At 42.0% G+C, this 23,900-nt stretch overlaps 1 protein-coding gene across 5 annotated transcripts in view; it reads right to left on the bottom strand.

Moving 5' to 3' along the window:
- Positions 1 to 352: 352 nt before the first annotated feature.
- The window catches only part of pus7l (pseudouridine synthase 7 like), a 35,913-nt gene continuing 12,365 nt past the window's right edge, over positions 353 to 23,900 (bottom strand). For 3 of the 5 annotated variants that reach the window (XM_067999855.1, XM_067999858.1, XM_067999856.1), the window contains exons 4-9: positions 13,154 to 13,352; positions 12,026 to 12,124; positions 9,143 to 9,224; positions 6,162 to 6,442; positions 3,558 to 3,614; positions 353 to 2,647 (exon numbers count right to left, since the gene is read on the bottom strand). In XM_067999855.1, the coding sequence (XP_067855956.1) occupies positions 2,297 to 2,647; positions 3,558 to 3,614; positions 6,162 to 6,442; positions 9,143 to 9,224; positions 12,026 to 12,124; positions 13,154 to 13,352 (1,069 nt within the window). In that variant the 3' untranslated portion in view covers positions 353 to 2,296. Of the gene's footprint in view, positions 2,648 to 3,557; positions 3,637 to 6,161; positions 6,443 to 9,142; positions 9,225 to 12,025; positions 12,125 to 13,153; positions 13,353 to 23,900 lie in introns of those variants that run through there. The other 2 variants (XM_067999857.1, XM_067999859.1) reach the window with 2 other exon arrangements.

Below are 23,900 nucleotides of genomic sequence, written 5' to 3'. Positions count from 1 at the left end.
TCCTGGCATGCTCTTCTACACTCTTCATTGAACCAGGGTTGATCCCCTGGCTTGTTGGTAACGGTAGAGTGAGGAATATGCCGGGCCATGAGGTTACAGATTGTGCTGGAATACAATTCTGCTGCTGCTGATGGCTCACAGCGCCTCGTGGATGCCCAGTTTTGAGCTGCCAAATCTGTTTTGAATCTATCCCATTTAGCACAGTGGTAGTGCCACACAACACATTGGATGGTGTCCTCAGTACGAAGACGGGACTTCATCTCCACAAGGACTGTGTGGTGGTCACTCCTACCAACTCAAACATTAACAAAAAAAAAACTTTTAAAGTGTTTATAGAGCTTCACCACATATGTTCCATCTTTAGCCTGTAGCATTTTGTCTTTATTATTTTACAGTGATAAAATTGATTTTATTTAAGTCAATATTTAATAAGATTCAGATAAAGCAATTGCACACTTTTAGCTGCAGAAACAATTATCTCTTGATTGAGACTGGATGACTGTGCTCTTCAAGCACTTTTATTAAATAAATGAGAATTAAAACACTTTAGAATAAGGGCAATTGACTTCCTCTTTTTTAAAATTCAGATAAGTTTGTGCCAATAAAGTCAAACCATTGCAGTTTCCATCCATCTACTCTTCCTCTTTCACCCCCACCCCACATTTCCATGCAGTTCCCAGACGCAACTTTGCTGTCTGGTTTATAGACTTTTATGGACTAAACATTTTAATAATTCAAAAGGAGGAAAATAACTGGGCCCACTAAGACAGACTCGGAGACCATTTATCTGAACTCTAGAAACAATTTTGTGATTTCAAAAACAAATAAAGTAGATTTGGAAAGAAAAATGCTGCACACGTTTTAACTTCAAAAAGAACTTTAAAAATAGACCCCTGTAATTTTAAAATAGACAACAACTCCTCCCTCCAAGCACCTTCTGGTTTTAGAGACTCACCAGGAGACTGAGGTTACGTAATTATGGCTGCATTCACACCACAAGTTTAGGGTGGGGGCAAAGCAGCTTTTAGCCTCACACTGATGCTAAACTTGTGGATGTGAAGACCTGAATTGATTTCGAAGTAAAGCGGAGTCTCAATCCAGACTCTGACTCCGGGTTCAGACTGCATGTGCACCATAACTGCCACACCGGTGCTAAGTGTAGTGTAAATGCACCTCAAGGTTCTCGTGCCACACTCTCCGTATTCTAAAGAAGTCGTTTGTCACAAATTAATTTATTTGTTTATTAATTTAATGTCAGTCTTCCCTGCCCTGATATAGGATAAAAATGTTTCCTTTCTTGACATCTTTGAATTCCTCCAGTGAAAAGCCAGTTCTTTAAAAAAAAGTGTAAATTTTTCTCTCAGTTCAAACTAAACGTTGAAAATTTGTTTGAACTAAACACAAATATGAAGGTGAAAGAACACTGTAATATATAACACGTACAGAAGGGTAGCTTTGTTTTATAAAACTGTTGCATGTGCGATGGGTCCTGAATTCCAAACCCTGTTTTTAAGGGGTGTACATCTCCAACTTAAAATTACCCTTAAATGTCACTAAATTGGCAATATTGCCCATTTTCTACTGTTCCAAAAAAAAGTCAAGATTCACATTAATTTTGTTTAATCTGAACCATCTGCTGGATTGGCTAAGGCCCATATTAAGCTTTGGTGTCAGACCTGAAATAAATTCAGATTCAAGTGCTCACTGAATAATTAAAGGGCACACACTCTATGCCTAAAAATATAATTCATCGCCTCCCTCAAGCTTGACTTGCATCTGTGTGACTTTTCTCCTATTGGGGACTGGTTCTCCATTGCTTGGGGACTGGTTTTTTTTTAAAACCCTGCCTTTTCATGCTCTCTGGTTTCCTTTAGATTGCACCATTGCTCAGTGAGAGGACAGCCAACTGACCTGTTTCAGGCCCTGTGCCAATGCTGTGTGAGAGCACATTTGATTCCTACTGCACTTCTGCAAGAAAGTTTGTGGCCTCCACCTCGTGTCTCCACAACGTCTCAGGATGTCCTTAGCCACCATTCCACTGTAAGCATTGCAACTCTCATCTTGTTGAACCAAATCAATGTGTGACAGCTTAAACGCCTCGAAGAATAGGACACACAAATATTGTGTGCTTTTTTTCCAAAATGGCCTCCATGCAGAAACACTTGGGCCCTGTCCCCAGAAGTCAGCACTCAAGATCCCCAAAGCAGCAACTCAACTTTTGTCCCTGTGATGACATGAAACTGTGATAGACAGAGGCTAAAACGGACATTTGACAAAAACTATAATTTGAAAAGAATTAGACATTGCATTTCATTATTTCTCTTAAACACACTGTTGCGTAGCATGATGAATTTAGACTGAAGGACAAAGAAAGTGAGTCTCCCGTTTCCTGACGCTGCTTGGATTCATCAGTAGCAAGGCCGCAGCCTTCCTTTGCAAAAGGCGCTTCCTTGCCTTCTAACCACTGGTACACAAGTTGCTGAGGCTGTGCTAGGAGCCGCCGGTAGCATCCAGGAATGTTCAGTTGTAATGCAGGGATTCTAAACTTGCATGCCTTCAGTCCATCCCTGGCTAAAGCTTCCTGGTACCATGAATGTAGCTTGTTGCGTGGATACTGGATGTTGTTACCAGGCATCGGAAGAACAACCTTTAATTAAAAAGAAACAATGATTAGAGTATAATTTAATCAACTGACATTAAAAGGAAGAAGACTTACTAAAATTGTCAGAAACGGGATCTAAATTAATGTCCGTTTAAAAAAACATTACTTAAAAAGAAAATATTAACAAGCAATATTTTCATTTATAATCTAACAAAAAAAGCTGTTGTATTTCTTCTAGTTTTTAATTGCAGAGTATTTCTATATTAGTCATGAAGAAAGAACTTTTCACATCTGCAGGAAAGTCCCAAAGCGCTTCACAGTCAATTAGTTATTTTTGAAGTTGTCTTTATTTTGTAGGCAAACTCAGCAGCCAATTGGTGCACCACAAGGTCCCCACAAACAGCACTGAGATTAATGACCAGTTAATCTGTATTACTGGTGTTGGTTGAGGGATAAATGTTGGACACCGGGAGAATTCCCCTGCTCTTCTTTGAATAATGCTACAAAATATTCTATGTTCACCCGAGAGGACAGATGCGGCCTTGGTTTGAATCATGTCTGACCATGTCACAGTCCTTCAGTACAGAACTGAAGTGTCAGCCTAGATTATGTGCTCAAATCCTGAATTGGGGCTTGAACCCATGACCTAACTCAAGAGGCAAGAGTGCTATCAATGAGCCAAGGCTCATACCAAAAAGGTTTTAGAAATTAGGAAGAAGGGTAGCAAAAAGGCAGCCTTGACAGCATGTTATATTTATGAAATCCTAATTATACTTTTCTAGTTTCCAACTGTTAATAACACACCACCCTCTATTCCAATAGTGACCAAAGTAGTGCATCATTTCTATATCAAACAATGAGACCTTCAAGAACACTTTGTGCAAAATGTTCTCCTGGAAGCCCTTCAATGAAAGAGGAATGAGTTTATGATGAAGAAATGAGGAAGAATCCTTACTTGGTTAATGGAGTAAATGTTTGACTCCAGATCTTCAGCTGTCACAGTGTGCACCTGCTGGTCAGAAATAATTAAAATGCTGCTCATATTAATAGGCAGATCTTAAAAAACAGTAAAAATGAACACTTTTTCTTAATACAGTTCAACAATGTGATGTCTGATTTGCCACTCTACTGTAGCAGGCGTCTATAGATTGAACGTCACTTGGGAAGAGTTTCGGGGAATAAAAAAGGTACAAAATTGAAATCAAGTTACAATAAAGTGAAGTCAACTCCACTGTACACGGCTGCACTCTTGAACTTAATGCCGACTGATTTATGTGACTCGCTTCCGATGATGCTGTATCTTGTGGGCCTGGACTCATAACTAATTGCACACTTCACCAAAAAGAATTGTGATTGTGAGATTGATAGTTCCTTCCCACAGCAAAATTGAAACAAATGCTTTCCAAAGTGTAAATTCATTCTTCAGTGTGACCTGCACTCAGGAATCCAGAGGCTTATTTACTGGGTCGTACAATGGGAGGCTGCTGCTCAGATTATTAGACGGTAATTTCACTAACAGGATCAGCGTACTATTCAGTTGTCAGTGTGACACTGTAATTTTTCACTACCAAGTCAAATTGTAAAAGTATGTAAGGGTCACTATAAGCAGGTTCTACCGAATGTAAGAACTCAAACAACTGTACAGATTAACACAAGACTTGACACAAGACTTGACTTTAAAATAAGTTGTGAACAATTTAACTAAGCTGTACATCACCTTCCCATCAAATTCACACAGAAACAAGAGAAATTGTTATCGCAGCCACATTCTGGAATTAAATCATCTCCTAGTAGCACTTGATTCGCAACTGAAAACTGATTAATTGTAGTCTAGTCCCACCTAACATTTGCCACTTGTCTCTTCTGCAGACTTCTTTATTGAGGGCACTGGGTCACAAGAACCTTACTATAAGATTATACCTGGAACTATATCAGAGAATCTGGAAGTATCTGACAGAACCGCTAAAATTAGTCCAATTTTTTAAAGCCATGATTCAACAAGATATCTAACTACGGTAATACTTGTTCTTGATCAATAATAAACACAGGGAGCAATGGAAAACCTCAACTTGATCATTGCAGGGAGCAAAATATTTTCAACAAAGGCAAAATCACTTCAACATTTAACCCATCAAAACAAATCTAACATGTATCAGAAATAACTGATAACTTCGAAAACACCTCCCCAACCCACGACCTCAACCACCTAGAAGGGCAGGGGCAGCAGGTGCACGAGAACACCATTACCTCCAAGTCACATTCCAACCCGACTTGGACATATATCGCCGTCCCTTCAGCGTTGCTGGGTCAAAATCCTGGAACTCCCCACCTAACAACAATGTGGGAGTATCTTCACCACACGGACAGCAGCGGTTCAAGAAGGCTCGCCATCACCTTCTCAAGGGCAACTATTGGTGGGCAATAAATGCTGGCCTTGCTAGCGACGCCCACATCCCGAACACAAATAAAACAAATTATCCACCCTCCATCACATTCACATCTCCTCAGGAAATATCAGTGATGATGTCTTTCCAATCACATCAGAGCCAATGTAGACAAAGAAATTTATATAGCAGTTTTCACATCCTCAGGGAAGCCCCAGAGTTTCACAGCTAAATGAATTACTTTTGTAGTGCAGTCACTATTTTGTAAGCAAGTTCAGCAGCCAATTGGTGCATAATAAGGTCCCCACAAACAGCAATGAGATTAATGATCAATTAATCTGTGCTTGTAGTGAGGTGGCTGCGATTATTTTGATACCACTGTCCCCAATGCAGGTAGCAGTAGCTGATCAAGGATAAGTACGGTTAAAAGCCAAGGGATAAATGATTGGACCACAAAGGTTCATTGTAATATGACAGAATGTCACAACTCATCTCCTCAGGCACAACTGTAATTCACTGTGTTGGCTGAGCTTTCCTCCTCTTGTGGGACACTGCAGATGAATATAGGGTTGCAACTAAGGCGTCAGTGACCAATTGCATAACCTGGTATCAGCTACACCTCGCTAGGTATAGATGTTAGAACTCAGAATGAACCAACTTTTGCAGTAATAAGCAACCTGATCTAATGATGTTTACCTCAGATCACTACATTGAATCTTACTCAATACAATAGTGTAGAGTAGGGGAGGTTAAAAGTCTGATTTGTCTAAACTTTACCAAGTGCCAAAGAAATTTGAAAAAGGCAAACATAATTGCTTCTGCAACACAGACCTGCTTGTGTTTGCCACTAGAACACAGGGAGAGAATCTTCCTTCTGCCATAATGAAGATTACAATGTTTTATTGATTGACATAATTTGGTGATTGGAAGATGTGCATTGCAGGCAATGGAGAAGGGTTCTCTGTACCTGGTGTGACAAGCAATAACATTGGGAGAAAATCAACTGTGATTCTCATTAAGCATCATTTTTATATAGTGCAGGAAGGGGAGGATTAAATGTTTTCAGTCTCTTACAGGGTTGGGTGTACCCATGGTGCAGTATAGCAAACAACGGGAACATTTCTGAAATGAAAGTGCAGCACTAATTTTAAAATAAAATCCATTTTAAAATTTACCTGATTATTCTGAGACAACAGCTCCCCATCGACATTATCACAGGCAACCAAGTCTCCCTCTACAACCTTCAAGCCGTAAGCCTTCAGGCGAAAAGATACAGCTTCATTCCAGACCTTACTGCAATATGAGTGGATATAAAGGATACGCATGGAGTGTGGGAAACTAAGCCAAGCCCGGGTACAACCCTCCCGATTGTTGCCAAAGCGATTTAATGCACGTAGCACCAATCGCTCTCTTGTTTTGTACTCTGGCATCAGGGCAAGTGTCGCCTTGGCATCCTCTGAAGAAAAGAAAAAACAGTATGGATATGATGTCAAAGACCTTACGGAGGCAGTGGCAGAGTGTAGTCCAGTGGTGTTCGAACTTCTGTGAGTGGGAACCGCCTGCAAATACTGACACATCCCTGGGGATCCCACTGTGCTAACTCCCGAGACAGTGTCAGCTGCCCGAAGAAAACAGTGCTGTCATCGTAGAAAACATTTTTTTTAAAATTAGTATATAGTGACAAAAACATGCTAAAAGACTTGAAAGGCATTACATAAATGCAAGACCTCAGGACGTCCCATCGCGATTTATAGCCAATGAAGTACTTTTGAAGTGTAATCACTTTGGTAATGTAGGAAACACGTTGAGCAAGGTCCCACAAACAGCAATGAAATAAATGACCAGATAATCTGTTTTTAGTGATGTTGGTTAAAGGGTAAATGTTGGCCAGGACACCAGGGAGAATGCCCCTATTTTTCAATAGTGCCGTGGGAGCTTTTACACCCCCAAGAGAGCAGATGGGGCCTCGGTTTAATGTCTCATCCAAAAGACAGCACCTCCGACAGTGCAGCACTCCCTCAGAACTACACTGGGAATGTCAGCCTAGATTTTTGCTCAAGTCTCTGGAGTGGGACTTGAATCCACAACCTACTGACTCAGTGGAGAGAGTGCTACCACTGGGCCACGGCTGACATGCTGGTATGTTAACAAATCTAGGATTGGGACACAGGATACTGAGAAATCTGATGGCCTCACAGAACAGTTGGGACCTGTGTGGGAATCCCAAATGTATGGTCCATAATTAACAGAGTACACCGAGCAGCAAAAGGAGCACAGAATCTAGTCTAAGAATGAGGAACACCCAATAACCCATGCGTGACAGTCAAAAGTGAGTCATGAAGTCTTCCTCAATGGATAAACTGGATTATTCACCAATCTATTTTGTGCAGCCTCTACAAATAAAGCATAACATAGCTGAGGGACACGAGATGATAACGGCCCTTTGAGAAAAGTTTTCTAATTTTGCCAGCCAGTTAAAATGGAGTATATTAATTTTAAGATTGTGACTTCTTGTTTTACTCTCCATACTTTGCATATAAAAAAGATCTAATCAGCATATATTTTGCATTTGAAAAAAATCTAATCGGCTTCCTATCTACAGACAAGCACTCCTCGATGCAAATCCCACTTATATGCAGTATGTTCAGGTTTTGAGTCATTTAGATCATTCTCACTATGCTTTTTTTTTAAAAAAGAAAAGTTCTCTTTTCTCGCTCTCCCTGTGTCATGCACCATCTTCAGTACAGCGAATGGAAAGATAACCTGCTTCCTGGCCTCAGACAAATTCCACTCTATTGCCAGCCACTCAGACATGTATGAGAGCAGTCTGGACTGAGTGAACGAGTGAGTGGGAGACTGACCAACTCTCTCCCTGTATGGAGAAGCCTTGCCCTCTGTCTGCACCTCTCTACAATGGGACAACTCCACACAGTGAACCTACATCCCACCATTCTTAAGGTGTGGGCACAACACAAATTTGTGCCCGATGAATACAACTCTGATGTGTGCAGGTCTCTTGTGCATGCAATAAGTTCCCCACATATTTAAAAGGGTACTGTTTTCATGGGGGGATGCGGGGGAAGAGGTTTGGCAAACTTTATTTTTGTTTCAAAGGGGTGAGCCATGCAGCATTTTAGGCACAACGGCATCATGTGCAAGAGACGCAATGACACTTTCAAATGCGATTTACGTCACTGCGTTTGCTTATAAAAGGATGGAAAATCACTTTTCAATGGATGGTGCCCCTTGGAATGAATTGACCAATCATTTTTAAAAAAACACAAACAGCAAAATACAACTCATGCTGGAATTCTGGAACCAAAATAGAAAAAAGTTGGAAGCTCACAGCAGGTCAGTCAGCATTTGTCAAGAGAACTTGCAGTCAATGTGTCGGGCCTTGTACCCATACGAGTCCAAAACATCGACTGTCTGTTCTCTCCATTTAAAGAGAGGCTGGAGTTACTCTCAGAAATGAGAGAGACACCACTGATACATGAACTACTGATGGAGGGGAAGGAATAAAATATTCTGAAAGATAAGATGTTAAACAATTTTTCTCCTCGATGCAAGGAACCCATTAGCATTTTCTAATTAAAGAAAAACCTGAGCCTTTGTTGCGTATTCTGTATAGAACAAGCTAATGGACAGTCAAAAAAATGTGAATAATTAAAAGCAATCCACTGGTTGTTGAGTGATTTGGGGCGTCCTGAAGATCTGATGTGGTGCTGTATTAATAGATGCTCTTTCTTTCTACTATATTTGGGTCGATAACCAGAGGACACAGATTAAGATAATGGGCAAAAGAACCAGATGGGAGATAAGGACAAGTTTTTTTTTTAACGCAGTGAGTTGTAATGATCTGGAATGCACTGTCTGAAAGGGCGGTGGAAGTAGATTCAATAGTAACTTTCAAAAGGGAATTGGATAAATACTTGAAAAGTAAAATTTTTGCTGGGCTGTGGGGAAAGAGCAGAGGAGTAGGACTAATTAGATAGATCTTTTGAAGAGCCGGCACGATGGGCCGTATGGCCTCCTTCTGTGCTGAAAGATTTTATGATTTTCTGTACAGAATACATTTAATATCAAGTTGTTTGCTTAACAAGCGTAGACTACATTTAAACTAAAAATACTTTTGGTCATAGCTACTGACACTTACCAGTCTGAATAAAATGTCTCTTGGCCTTATTAACAGGGTCATTTCCTTCTTCTGGTGTAAAGAATAAATGCACAGCTTTCACCTAAAGAAAATACATATATAAAAGACCTGACAGGAATTCCATAATCCACTGCCCTCAAAAGGCAACCAATCACTTAAACCTCTTACTATTTAGGCTTCAAAAAGGATGATGATGACTACCATTGCCGAACTGCCTCAAAAGGCTCTCAGCCCTTGGTTTGTGCCTTGTTGTGGTAGTCAGGTAATGCTCAGCGGCAGTCGCTAATAATAATGTGGTGCCATTTTACAGTGATCCAATTACTAACAGCCTGTTCCTAAATTGATTTTATTACCATTTAATTAGCAACACTTGTGAACAGGAAATTTTATAGTTCATTAAAGCAGCTGGTAATTCTGCAACTGATGTCATTTTCTCCAAGTTCCTTACTGAACCACAAGAGGTCACTGTGACAAAAAAGACTGAACTAAACTTTGCACCGTCAATTTGATAGAGAGAGGACCAAGAATTAAACAGGAAAAACAAGGACCGCTGTTTTTTTTAAAAATCTACAAAGAAACAAAATTTCTCAAAGATTCAATTGTCAACATTTTTTTCTTAAAAACAAATTTCATTCCAAGGAGTGGCAGCAAAGCCCCACCACTTAAGCACATAATCTAAGCTGGCACTTCAGTGCAGCACTGAGGGAATGTTGCACTGTCGAAGGTGCCATCTTTCGGATGAAACATTAACCGAGGCCCCATCTGTCCTCTCACATGGACTTAAATGATCCCATGGCACTATTTGAAGAGGAGTGGGGGAGTTCTCCTGGTGTACTGGCCAAAAAGTTACACCTTAACCAACATCACTAAAAAAAATCCATTATCTATCTCATCCCTATTTGTGGGATCTGGTGTGCAAATTGACTGCTGCATTTGCCTACGTTACCACAGTGACTAAAGTTCCTCATTGGCTGTAAAGCGCTGTGGGACATCCTGAGGTCACGAAAGGCACAGTATAAATGCAAGTCCTTTCTTTCTTTAACATCCATGCCAACCATCAGCTTTTGAATCCGACAGTCAGTGTTTTACAAGAAAAAGCAGCATTTTTCACTGGCACTGGAGATGGTCAGCATCAACCAATCACTTAGCCTGAAGTGACACTGGTGTCCTGATGAAAGATCATAGACCTGAAACATTTACTCTGTTTCTTTCGCCACATATGCTGGCTGACCTGCTGAGTGTTTCCAGCATTTTCTGTTTTATTCTACTGGCTGATAAAAGAAGTATCTTCAAAATAACACTAGCCAGCCATTTTGGGTGGTGGAGCATACATTTAAAATGAAATGAATTATGAGAGATGGTTGCATCTCAACTAAAGAGATTCTAGATTTAGAAATTCTGGATATACCCTCCGTACCAAAGCTTCTTCATCAGGTTTCAAGCACTACATAAATCACAAGAGTGTTCGAGACTAGAATGTACTGGCAAGAGTCAGTACACAGGGTGCTGTTTCTTAAATGACATTTATATCCTTATAAATTCTTGGTAATAAAATATTTATGTTGTGAATGTTCCATACTCATTTCTTCACAATCTCTGATAAGATACAGATTGGTTGTAGCAGTAAAGTTTCAAGAGTATTCAGTAGAATTTAATTTACTATCAAGAACGTCCAGCTATGGTGAGACTATAAGCAGCAATAGTAACTTAGCAGCAGAAGCTTACTCCAGACATTTTGAATTTACTTCCATCGTGCTACTTAGCACGATGGAAGTAAATTCAAAATGTCTGGAGTAAGCTTCTGCTGCCACTTTTGCAACGTTAGGACATGAGGTAACAGGAATTTTTAGTACTTCAGACTAGCAGCCCAAGTTCCCCAAACCTCAAGTAACTCTTGCATTGTATTACAGCCAAAAGGAAGTCTGGTTATGGGTCACAACATCAACCAACTGGCGTCTCCTAGTGTACAGGACAGAATTGCCATTTTGAAAAAAGAAAAACGACCTGCATTTAAAAGCGTCTCTCACGACCTCAAAACATTCAAAGCGCTTTACAGCCAATTAAGTATTTTTGAAGTAGTCACTGTTGTAATGTAGGAAACACGGCAGCCAATTTGGGCTCAGCACGGTCCCACAAACAGCAATGAAACAAATGACTGGATAATCTGTTTTAAATGTTGGTTTAAGAAAGCTGATCTCTGGATTAATCTGAACTGCCGGGTCGGGAGGGTTTGGATTATAAAATTGTTGCATTTTGTGATCTTTCTGCAAAATAATCTTAACCCTTTCTTTTTTTTTAAATTAATATTTATATTTTTTGTGAACCATTTGTATTTGCAATAATGCTGTTACCAAAAACACACAAGATAAACTAATCTGGTACAATTTTGTTGCACTCTCAAAAGATACATTCTGAAAAACAACATAGAAATAACAATCGTTATTAGAAACTAATGTTTCTTTAACCATTTTATGTGGCTGAAATTTCTGAACTTAGACTTACAGACTTAACCAATGTTACTGGAGTGAATCTACCAATCTCACTTCAGGTACCAAACCTGAGTCTGCCACACATATCGAGCAACAGACAGGAAACCTAAGCAAGGTGATTTCCAGTTATACATGGGCACCAATCACTACCAAGAAACATTCATAGAGATTAAAAGTTAACTCCAGTTTCACACTAGCTACACATTTATGTTGCCATAATAGGGAGTTGTGACAGCATGAAAATCTCAAGCTTACAGTCCTGACGAGAACCACTTCAGTATGTGGCTGGCAATATAAGCAGGATCTGAGTCCCAAGAAATACACACAGCCCTGTTAGCTCCTGACCTATATACCTGGGAAAGTCATAAAATGCTTAAGTTGAAAGAGGCCTTACCAACATTTCCTTGAGGAGAGCTAAACCAATTTGATCTGCCTGAACATTCTGTCCTAGGCCAAATCGCTGAGGTCCATAGTAGTTCACAAATCCTTTCTCCTGTAGTTGAAAGAACTATATTTACTTATTTGACCAGAAAAACATTGCACTCTTTCAAAAAGAGCTGTAATCACTAATGTGACATTACTGTCATTAGAAATACAAAACCCAAAAATTCTACTAGTGATAACTTGCCATTCAAATAAAGAATAATGGATACTGTTGCGTGATTACAAGGCAGTGTCTCACCTAAGATTTCAAACGAAATCAACTATATGGGACAACTTTATTCTGTTTGGGGTATTTTATATGGCTGCAGCTTATATTTGGGCAGACACTGATGGCCGATGCATTATGTGCTTGACATGCGATGATGTCTACCTCAAAGGATTATAAACTGTGGCATAATTACCATCTGGATTATGAAGTAACAGCCACAACTACAACAGATCCCTGGGAAACAGCACAATCAGTACAGAGAGAGATACATTTGTTAGATCAGGGAGTAGCTCTACTACTTTATAATTTTATAGTTGAAGGAGGTGCCAAGCTGCAGCTGCACTTTCCAGCCCATCTATAGACCAATTCATTCTCAGATACTGCACATTACAATGACAGGCATGACAGTCTCATCGTTACGCCCATCACTCGAGCTGACCCAAAGATGATGGTAGAGGCAGGTAGCACCACCCGTAATAGAGGATAGGCTCCCCATGCAAAAAAAAACAATAACACTGGTCAACGGTAATCTCATATAAATGAACGTTAATTTGATGCCAGTTGCTGGGAGGTGTGCAACAGGGTCATAGCAATGACTCTTTCTTTATCTCCTCTTCTGAAGTCAATCACCAGGTCCTAATTGTAGCCTTAAAACAGGATCACATGGGAGATCAGTGAAGTGGGAGGAACAAAGCTGTATCACTCCCCTCCACTGCTATGTGCTTCGATGCCACAATGTGATGCACCACCGAGAGATGGCACATTACTTAAACAGGCCCCTAAGTCAGGCGTTTACAGGTCATGGCGCAACAGCACTGTTTGATTCTTCAGCAGTGCAATAAAGACTAGATACCTTTAATGGGACTTTACCTTGACAATCTCAATTGCTTCAAACACTCTATCAGTAAGACTTGCTTCAGGATCATCTTCCTGGTGCTTGCTGATGTTTCTTACGATGATACTAAAATGGTTTCCTTTTAGCTGGCCAACTCGTAGGTGCTGAGTTGCTGCGCGCAGGTTATACACTTTCAAGCCTTTGCTCTGGATTGACAGTTGCTTTGCTTTCAACCTTGGAGGGGAACAAATTGTTGTGTGTGACAAGAGCTGATTAGGTTCAAAGTACAAACATTTCTTATTTTTACACAGGCTACTGATCTAAACTAAAGTATGAGTGCATGATGGAAGTTAGATTACTGGCTTTTGGTATAGTCTTCTCCTTCTTTGATTGAAGCTTATTGTCAACAAACAGAGATGCCGGGCTCTTAATGAGTGAGGAGAGGAAAGAAAGCAAATTCAGAGGGACAGGATGCCCTTTGTTTGCTATGGTCTCACAAGAGCCGCGTTGCTGTGCTGTATAAAAATTATGGAGCCAGATCCACCCGTGGCTCAGTGGTAGCACTCTCACCTCTAGGTCAGAAGATTGTGGGTTCAGGTCCCACACAGAAACTTGAGGAATTAATCTAAGCTCCAGTGCAGTACTGAGGGAGTGCTGCACTGTGGGAGGTGTCGTCTTTCAGATGAGACGTTAACAGAGGCAACGTCTGCCCCCCTCAGGTGGATGTAAAAAATCCCATGGCACTTTTTGAAGAAGAGCACAGGGCTTGTCCTGCTGTTCTGGCCAACACTTATCCCTCAACCAACACCTAAAACAGATTATCTGGGCACTATCACATGGCTATTTGTAAGAATTTGCTGTGCATTAATTGGCTGCCGTGTTTCCCTACATTACAACAGTGACTACACTTCAAAAGTACTTCAGTGGCTGTAAAACACTTTGAGAGTCCGGAGGTCATGAAAGGCACTATATAAATGCAAGTTCTTTATTTCTTTCCAAAACAAACAGCATGCACACAGACTGTACCTCTAGAGTTTGGAACAGCTTTTTAAAAGTGATAATAAGGACTGCTACTTGGGGCTGGGTGGAGAGAGAGAGAGAAAATTTTAATTAAAGAGTAAGACTACAGTGAAGGCGGGTGACCTTACTTTTTTTACCCTCATTCATTAATTCTCCACATGCATTCAGATAATGCCACAGTAGCGGCACAACTGCTATGGGCTGTTCAAAAATTTAATTTTAAGACTTGCCTTAAGGATCGATGCCAAAAAATGCCTTGTATGTGGAAAATGGGTCTTTTATCAAAGGCGTGGGTGTGCTTACAGATGGCTTTGAAGGCAACTCTGTGATATTGGCACATGGGATAGCAATGGCCTTTAGTTCATCTGGTTCTTAACTCATGGCATGAAATGATGTTTCAGGACCTGCTTAGTAATAAATTACTTACCAAGGGGATTACTTAAACATTTTGGCACCGAATAAAACACATAATTATCTAAATATGCAATGGCTCTTAAAATCTCAAATCCGGGATTAATTTCCAAGGGATGCAATACCAGATAACATTTCAGCACCATAATGCCTTGGGCAATGAATAACTCAAAATAGTTCCAAATGACAGTCTGATCCAAGTTCCACAAAACACATGGCTGATCCAAAGTAAAAGCTCATTCAAGTGTCAAGACAGTGCTAAGAGTGTGACTGTTTTGAAAGTGAAGGTTGTTACAGATTCAGAAGTAGCAAGCAAAACTTTGTGAAGAATAAGGTTACAACAAGGGATCCTCTGGGGAAGAGTGATCATAAGGTGACAGAATTTCACATTGACTTTAAGAGTGATGTACTTAAGTCAGAAATTAGAGTCTTAAACTTAAATAAAGCCAATTACACAGGTTATGAGGGGCGAGTTGGCCATGGTAGATTGGGAAATTAGATTAAAAGGTATGACGGTAGATAAGCAATGGCAGACATTTAAAGAAATATTTCATAATTCTCAACAAATATACATTCCATTGAGAAATCAAAACTCCATGGGAAAAGTGATCCATCCGTGGATAACTAGAGAAGTTAAGGATAGTATCAGATTAAAAGAAGAGGCTTACAATGTTACGAAGAAGAGTAGTAAGCCTGAGGATTGGGAGAGTTTTAGAAACCAGCGAAAGATGACCTAAGAATTTATAAAAAGAGGGAGAAAATCGAATGGGAGTAAAATTAGCAAGAAATATAAAAACAGATTGTAAGAGCTTCTACAAGTGTGTGAAAGAGAATAGCAAAAGTAAATGTGGGTCCCTTATAGGCTAAGACACGAGAAATTATAATGGGGAATAAGGAAATGGCAGACACATTAAACAAATATTTTGTATCTATCCTCACAGTAGAAGATACAAAAAACATACAGAAATAGTGGGGAACTAGGGGTCTAATGAGAGTGAGGAACTTAAAGTAATTAATATTGGTAAAGAAAAGCTACTGGATAAATTAATGGGACTAAAAGTCAACAAATTCCCAGGACCCGATGGCCTACATCCTAGGGTTCTAAAAGAGGTGGCTGCAGAGGTAGTGGAAGCATTGGTTTTGATCTTCCAGAATTCTCTAGTTTCTAGAACAGTCCCAATGGATTGGAAGGTAGCAAATGTAACACCGCTATTCAAGAAAGGAGAGAGAGAAAACAGGGAACTACAGGCCAGTTAGCCTGACATCAGTTATCGGGAAAATGCTGGAATCCATTATTAAGGAAGTAGTAACAGGACACTTAGAAAATCATAATATGATTAGGCAAAATCAACATGGTTTGATGAAAGGGAAATAGTGTTTGACAAATTTATTAGAGTTTTTTGAGGATGTAACTAGCAGGGTAGATAAAGAGGAACCAGTGGATGTAGTATATTTGCATTTTCAAAAGGCATCTGATAAGGTTCCACACAAGAAGTTGTTACACAAGATAAGGGCTCAAGGGGTTGGGTGTAATATATTAGCATGGATAGAGGATTGGTTAAAGGAAAAAAAAAAAAGAGTAGAAATAAACAGGTCATTTTCAGGTTGGCAGGCTGTAACTAGTGGTGCCACAAGGATCAGTGCTGGGGCCTCAGCTATTTACAATCTACATCAATGACTTAGATGAGGGGACCGAATGTAATATATCCAAGTTTGCTGACGATACAAAGCTAGGTGGGAAAGTAAGCTGTGAGGAGGACACAAAGAGTCTGCAAAGGGATACAGGCAGGTTAAGTGAGTGGGCAAGAAGGTGGCAGGTGGATTATAATGTGGGGAAATGTGAGGTTATTCATTTTGGTCGGAAGAACAGAAAAACAGAATATTTTGTAAATTGTGAGAAACTATTGAATGTTGGTGTTCAGAGGGATTTGGGTGTCCTTGTACACGAAACACAGGAAGTTAACATGCAGGTACAGAAAGCAATTAGGAAGGCAAATGGTATGTTGGCCATTATTGCAAGGGGGTTGGAATACAAAAGTAGGGAGGTCTTGCTGCAACTGTACAGAGCTTTGGTGAGGCCACACCTGGAGTACTGTGTATAGTTTTGGTCTCCTTACCTAAGGAAGAATATACTTGCCTTAGAGGCAGTGTAACAAAGGTTCACTAGATTGATTCCTGGGTTGAGAGAGTTGTCCTATGAGGAGGGATTGAGTAGAATGGGTCTATACTCTCTGGAGTTTAGAAGAATGAGAGGCAATCTCATTGTAATATATAAGATTTTGAGAGGGCTTGACAGGGTAGATGCTGTTTCCTCTAGCTAGAGAGTCTAGAGCTAAGGGACGTAGTCTCAGGATAAGGGGTCGGCCATTTAGGACTGAGAAGAGGAGAAATTTCTTCACTCAGAGGGTTGTAAATCTTTGAGAATCCTCAGTCCGCTGGGATAGAGAATTCCAGTCATTAAGTATATTCAAGGCTTAGATCGATAGATTTTTGGCATCTAAGGAAATCAAGGGCTATGGGGGTTGGGCAGAAAAGTGGAGTTGAGGTCGAAGATCAGCCATGATCGTACTGAATGGCGGAACAGGCTCGAGGGGCCGTAGGACCTACTCCTATTTCTTATATTAAGATAGGTTTGGATGAAGAAGGCTCTACAGCTTATTTGATCTCGTCCTTCCAAGATACCAACCCTATCATCTAAACAAATACAAGATCTAGTTGCCTCGTAAACATGCCCAGTTTCTTGGCCTCAACCACCTTTCAATCATGCCGGTGTAAAAAAATACTTCCCAACATAACTTGTCCTTTACAATCCTGAACGTGTGCCCTCCTGTTCTGCTGCCAGAAAAAGTAAATCCAAACAGTACTTGCTATCTAGTTAAGTACGTTATGTATCTTTAAAAACATCCCTTCAGAGACATTCCTTCTTGGGGCTGAAGAGCCCCAGTTTATCAAGTCGTTACTCGGAGTCCTTCTCTCAGACACTGGGGAATTGCTCTTGCTGCCTTCCTCTGTGCTGTTTTGAAGCTTGGATGCGTCCTTTACTTCAATGTTCAGAACTGTGTTGCAGTACTTCAGGTTTGGCCTGATGAAGGCCTTGTGCAGCTTCAGCGTGGTCTGTGGGGGATTGGAACTCATCTCATTTGGCAGCAGGATAATCCCTAAATCATATTTTTTTTAAAACCACACTGTTTTTTCCAGCATCCATAACCTTATGTAAATTGTTATAAGCGAGGTGACTGCAAGCAAAAAGGATTTGGATAAGATGCAAAGCTTGACTCATCAACCCAGGAGAGACTAGACATGAGAAATATAAAGATCATGATTTTAGGTATGTAAATTGGGCTGGCTATATTTTCCACCCACTGATAATGAATGGGTAGAAGTCGATTACATTTCACAGTGATTTATATTTTGGACAACTATCAAGTTAATATCATGTATCCTCCACCTTACCTCGTCCTTAGTCTTCACGGCCTCGCCCCTCCCAATCTCTGTAACCTCCTGCAGCCCTACAACCCTCTGAGAATTCTCCGTTCCTCCAATGCATCCCCCACTTCCTTCGCCCCACCACTGCCATCCGTGCCTTCAGCCATCTAGGCCCCAAGTTCCTCTTTGCCGCTCCACCTCTCTCTCCTCCTTTAAGACATAGCTTAAAACCTACCTCTTTGACCAAGTGTTTGGTCACATGTCCTAATGTCTCCTTCTTTGGCTCTGTCAATTTTTGTCTGATTACGTTCCTGTGAAGTGCCTTGGCACATTTTACTACATTAAAGGCACTATATAAATGCAAGTTGTTGTTGTTGTCGTCATCGTCGTCCAATCCTATCGTCACCCCATTGTCAGCCTTGATGCAAGCTGCAGACGTGTCCTGTTGTCTTTTCTTCTGTTGCTCTGACCATTCATTCAGTTGCTGATTTGTGTTATTTAATCAGGGCAAGCTTCCCATCACCACCATGGAATCAACTAACAGCACCAAAAACAGATCATCTGGTCATCCATTCATTTGTTGTTTGTGGGATCTTGCTGTGCACAAATCGGCTGTCATGTCTGCCTACATAATAGGAACAGGAGTAGGCCATTCAGCCCTTCGTGCCTGCTCCGCCATTTGATAAGATCATGGCTGATCTGTGATCCAACTCCATATACCTGCCTTTGGCCCATATCCCTTAATACCTTTGGTTGCCAAAAAGCTTTCTGTCTCACATTTAAATTTAGCAATTGAGCTAGTATCAATTGCCGTTTGCGGAAGAGAGTTCCAAACTTCTACCACCCTTTGTGTGTAGAAATGTTTTCTAATCTCACTCCTGAAAGGTCTGGCTCTAATTTTTAGACCGTGCCCCCTACTCCTAGAATCCCCAACCAGCAGAAATAGTTTCTCTCCATCCACCCTATCTGTTCCCCTTAATATCTTATAAACTTCAATCAGATCACCCCTTAACCTTCGAAACTCTAGAGAATACAACCCCAATTTGTGTCATCTCTCCTCGTAACTTAACCCTTGAAGTCCGGGTATCATTCTAGTAAACCAACGCAGCACTCCCTCCAAGGCCAATATGTCCTTCCGAAGGTGCGGTGCCCAGAACTGCTCACAGTACTCCAGGTGCGGTCTAACCAGGGTTTTGTATAGCTGCAGCATAACTTCTTGTACCTTGTACTCTAGTCCTCTAGATATAAAGGCCAGCATTCCATTAGCCTTCTTGATTATTTTCTGCACCCGTTCATGACACTTCAATGATCTATGTACCTGAACCCCTAAGTCCCTTTGGACATCCACTGTTTTTAACTTTTTACCATTTAGAAAGTACCCTGTTCTATCCTTTTTTGATCCAAAGTGGATGACCTCACATTTGTCTACATTGAATTCCATTCGCCACAGTTTTGCCCATTCACCTAATCTATCAATATCGCTTTGTAATTTTATGTTTTCATCTACACTGCTTACAATGCCACCAATCTTTGTGTCATCAGCAAACTTAGATATGACACTTTCTATGCCTTCATCTAAGTCGTTAATAAATATTGTGAATAATTGAGGCCCCAAGACAGATCCCTGCGGGACTCCACTAGTCACATCCTGCCAATGTGAGTAGCTACCCATTATCCCTACTCTCTGTCGCCTTTCGCTCAGCCAACTTCCTAACCAAGTCCGTACTTTTCCCTCGATTCCATGGGCTTCTATCTTAGCTAACAGTCTCTTATGTGGGACCTTATCAAATGCCTTCTGGAAGTCCTTATAAATAACATCCATTGACATTCCCTTGTCCACTACTTTAGTCACCTCTTCAAAAAATTCAATCAGGTTTGTCAGGCACGACCTACCTTTGACAAATCCATGCTGGCTCTCTCTGATTAACTGAAAATTCTCGAGGTGTTCAGTCACCCTATCCTTAATTATAGACTCCAGCATTTTCCCCACAACAGATGTTAGGCTAACTGGTCTATAATTCCCTGGTTTCCCTCTCTTTCCTTTCTTAAAAAGCGGAGTGACATGTGCAATTTTCCAATCTAGAGGGACAGTTCTTGAATCTAGAGAACTTTGAACAGTGACTTCTTTAGAAACAATCCATTTACTGCACTTTGAGGTGTTGCGAGAACATGATAAGCCACGATAAAAATCCAAGTTCTTTCCTTCTCTTCAATCACAGTTGAAGACCTTTCCTTTCTCCCCCATTTAACTTTCATATTACTTGTACTGCTTTTCCACATATTCCTCTAAAACGAGTAAATAAAGTTCTTGGATGAACTCTTATTTGAGCGTACTGCACATGAATGTGCCAATTAAAGTCTTAAAGAATATCTAACGGGTTACAATTCTTGCTGTGATCAAAAGCCTTTCCTTAGGGTCATCCATTAAGTATGTATGCCAAGAATCTCATTTTATTGACCTCCCATCCCCTCACCAATTGTATGTTTCTAAGCGCCTCCTCCAAAGTATGGACACTTTGACCACCACCCCTCAGAAAGACCAATCTACATGATGACAGTCACACTCAAATCCTCTTTCCGGGAGAACAACACGAGCCAATCCAGCAGCTTGTTGAAGGGGAGGGGGCAGCATTTTACAGTTTGTGCGTTACTGCTTGTGCTCTGGGTGGAGGGTGCCTGCTGTTGTTTCCTGTTGGCAATTGGAATGGAGTCTTCCAGGAACTAGCTTCAGCTCCAGAAAGAATAGGAGACTCATATTTATATAGCATCTTAGTGCAGCTCTCTGAAATCCAATGATTGTTGTCCTGTAGGCAAATGTGGCAGCCATTTGCACATGGCAAGATCCCACAAACAGCAAATGAATGGCCAGTTCATCTATTTTTGGCGGTGTTGTTTGAGGGAAGAATGTTGGCCAAAATACTCGGAGAACTTCCTCCATCACTTTGAATAGTGCTATTTATATCTTTAAAATCCCTTTCAACTATAGAAACAGGCAGGTGGGACCTCAGTGTAATATCACGTCCAAAAGGACAGGAGCACACAATTCCTTATGACCGGGAGAAAGAGGCACTTTTCAGTAACAGACGATAACCACCCCCCCCCGAGCAAAAAATGTCTTTGGGGCCACCTCAGTAGCACTCTTGTCTTTGAATCAGAAGGCTGAGTGTTCCTCACTCTCGGACTTGAGCACATAATCGAGGCCTACACTCCAGTGCAGTACTGAGAGAATGCGGAGTTGTCGGAGGTGCTGCCCTGGAGACATTCCTCCCTCAGACAGGACCAAAAAATAGATAATCTGGTCATTCACCTCATTGCTGTTTGTGGGATGCTGATATCCGCAAAATGGCTGCTGCATGTGCCTATGTAATACAGTCCTTGTAGGTCAAACTAATTCATTGTATGTGAAAAAAAAGCAGAAAATGCTGGGGAAGCTCAGCAAGTGAGGCAGCATCTGTGGAGAATGAAACAGAGTTAATGTTTCAGGTCGAAGACCTTTCGTCAGAGTCATCAACCTGAAACGTTTACTCTGTTTCTTTCTCCACAGATGCTACCTGACTTGCTGAGCTTCTCCAGCATTTTCTGTTTTTTTTTCAGATTTCCAGCATCCAGGGTATTTTGCTTTTGATTCATTGTATGTGAAATGCTTGGAGAACATTTCTGATGAGGTTCTCCAGAAACATTACTCTTTCTTTCTCCCATTCCACAGCCAGTGGTCCCAAAAGTAATTGTTCCATTCGATTCTACCTTTGGTCTAAAAGTTACTGGGGGAGAAATTAGTCTTGGGCGGTATTGCAAAACGGACATAATCCCCTCGGACGCCCGTTATACACCGCGCCCGATAATATCACATTGACCGCCCGTTATACACCGCGCCCGATAATATCACGTCGGCCGCCCGTTATACACCGCGCCCGATAGTATCACGTCGGCCGCCCGTTATACACCGCGCCCGATAGTATCACGTCGGACGCCCGTTATACACCGCGCCCGATAGTATCACATTGACCGCCCGTTATACACCGCATCCGATAGTATCACGTCGGACGCCCGTTATACACCGCGCCCGATAATATCACGTCGGACGCCCGTTATACACCGCATCCGATAGTATCACATTGACCGCCCGTTATACACCGCGCCCGATAGTATCACGTCGGACGCCCGTTATACACCGCATCCGATAATATCACGTCGGCCGCCCGTTATACACCGCGCCCGATAATATCACGTCGGACGCCCGTTATACACCGCGTCCGATAGTATCACGTCGGCCGCCCGTTATACACCGCGTCCGATAGTATCACATTGACCGCCCGTTATACACCGCGCCCGATAGTATCACGTTGACCGCCCGTTATACACCGCGCCCGATAGTATCACGTCGGACGCCCGTTATACACCGCGTTCGATAGTATCACGTCGGCCGCCCGTTATACACTGCGCCCGATAGTATCACGTCGGCCGCCCGTTATACACCGCATCCGATAGTATCACGTCGGCCGCCCGTTATACACCGCGCCCGATAGTATCACATTGACCGCCCGTTATACACCGCGCCCGATAGTATCACGTCGGACGCCCGTTATACACCGCGTTCGATAGAATCACGTCGGCCGCCCGTTATACACTGCGCCCGAGAGTATCACGTCGGCCGCCCGTTATACACCGCATCCGATAGTATCACGTCGGCCGCCCGTTATACACCGCGCCCGATAGTATCACATTGACCGCCCGTTATACACCGCATCCGATAGTATCACGTCGGCCGCCCGTTATACACCGCATCCGATATTATCACGTCGGCCGCCCGTTATACACCGCGCCCGATAGTATCACGTCGGACGCCCGTTATACACCGCGTTCGATAGTATCACGTCGGCCGCCCGTTATACACCGCGCCCGATAGTATCACGTCGGCCGCCCGTTATACACCGCGCCCGATAATATCACGTCGGCCGCCCGTTATACACCGCGCCCGATAATATCACGTCGGACGCCCGTTATACACCGCGCCCGATAGTATCACGTCGGCCGCCCGTTATACACCGCGCCCGATAGTATCACGTTGACCGCCCGTTATACACCGTGCCCGATAGTATCACGTCGGCCGCCCGTTATACAGCGCGCCCGATAGTATCACGTCGGCCGCCCGTTATACAGCGCGCCCGATATTATCACGTCGGCCGCCCGTTATACAGCGCGCCCGATAGTATCACGTCGGCCGCCCGTTATACAGCGCGCCCGATAGTATCACGTCGGCCGCCCGTTATACAGCGCGCCCGATAGTATCACGTCGGCCGCCCGTTATACAGCGCGCCCGATAGTATCACGTCGGCCGCCCGTTATACAGCGCGCCCGATAGTATCACGTCGGCCGCCCGTTATACAGCGCGCCCGATAGTATCACGTCGGCCGCCCGTTATACACCGTGCCTGATACTCCGTTGCATCGACTGTCGTGCGATGCTGACAGTCTTGCGCGACTGCTCGAGATGAATTTGTACACCACATGTCTTAAAAAAAACGTAACAAGAAAACCCAGAGGGGTGTGTGTAGCCTTTGGCTAAACCCCTCCTCTCTGTACACTTTGTTATGTTTTTTCAACCTCCCCCCTACCCATACCTTGTTGTATTGGCCCCTTACAAATCAAGTCAAAACCAGACAGCTAATAATTACCATTAAAAAAGATACTGCAACACATCAGCTCATGATGTATATTGCCACTGAAAAGGTTAAGCTACTGTATGTTCACTCTCACAGAATTCTATCCCAATAAGGCAAATCGTGTCTGACTAACCTGATTGAGTTCTTTGATGAAGTAACAGAGAGGGTTGATGAAGGTAGTGTAGTAGATGTATACACAGACTTTCAAAAGGCATGTGATAAATTACCACTTAACACTTATTGAGAAAATAGAAGCACGTGGG

This window comes from Heptranchias perlo, chromosome 18, assembly GCF_035084215.1.
Source record: "Heptranchias perlo isolate sHepPer1 chromosome 18, sHepPer1.hap1, whole genome shotgun sequence".
In the NCBI taxonomy this organism is placed as follows: Eukaryota; Metazoa; Chordata; class Chondrichthyes; order Hexanchiformes; family Hexanchidae; genus Heptranchias; species Heptranchias perlo.
Note: the sequence above shows the minus strand (reverse complement) of the source record. Positions and strands in the feature narration are given on the sequence as shown.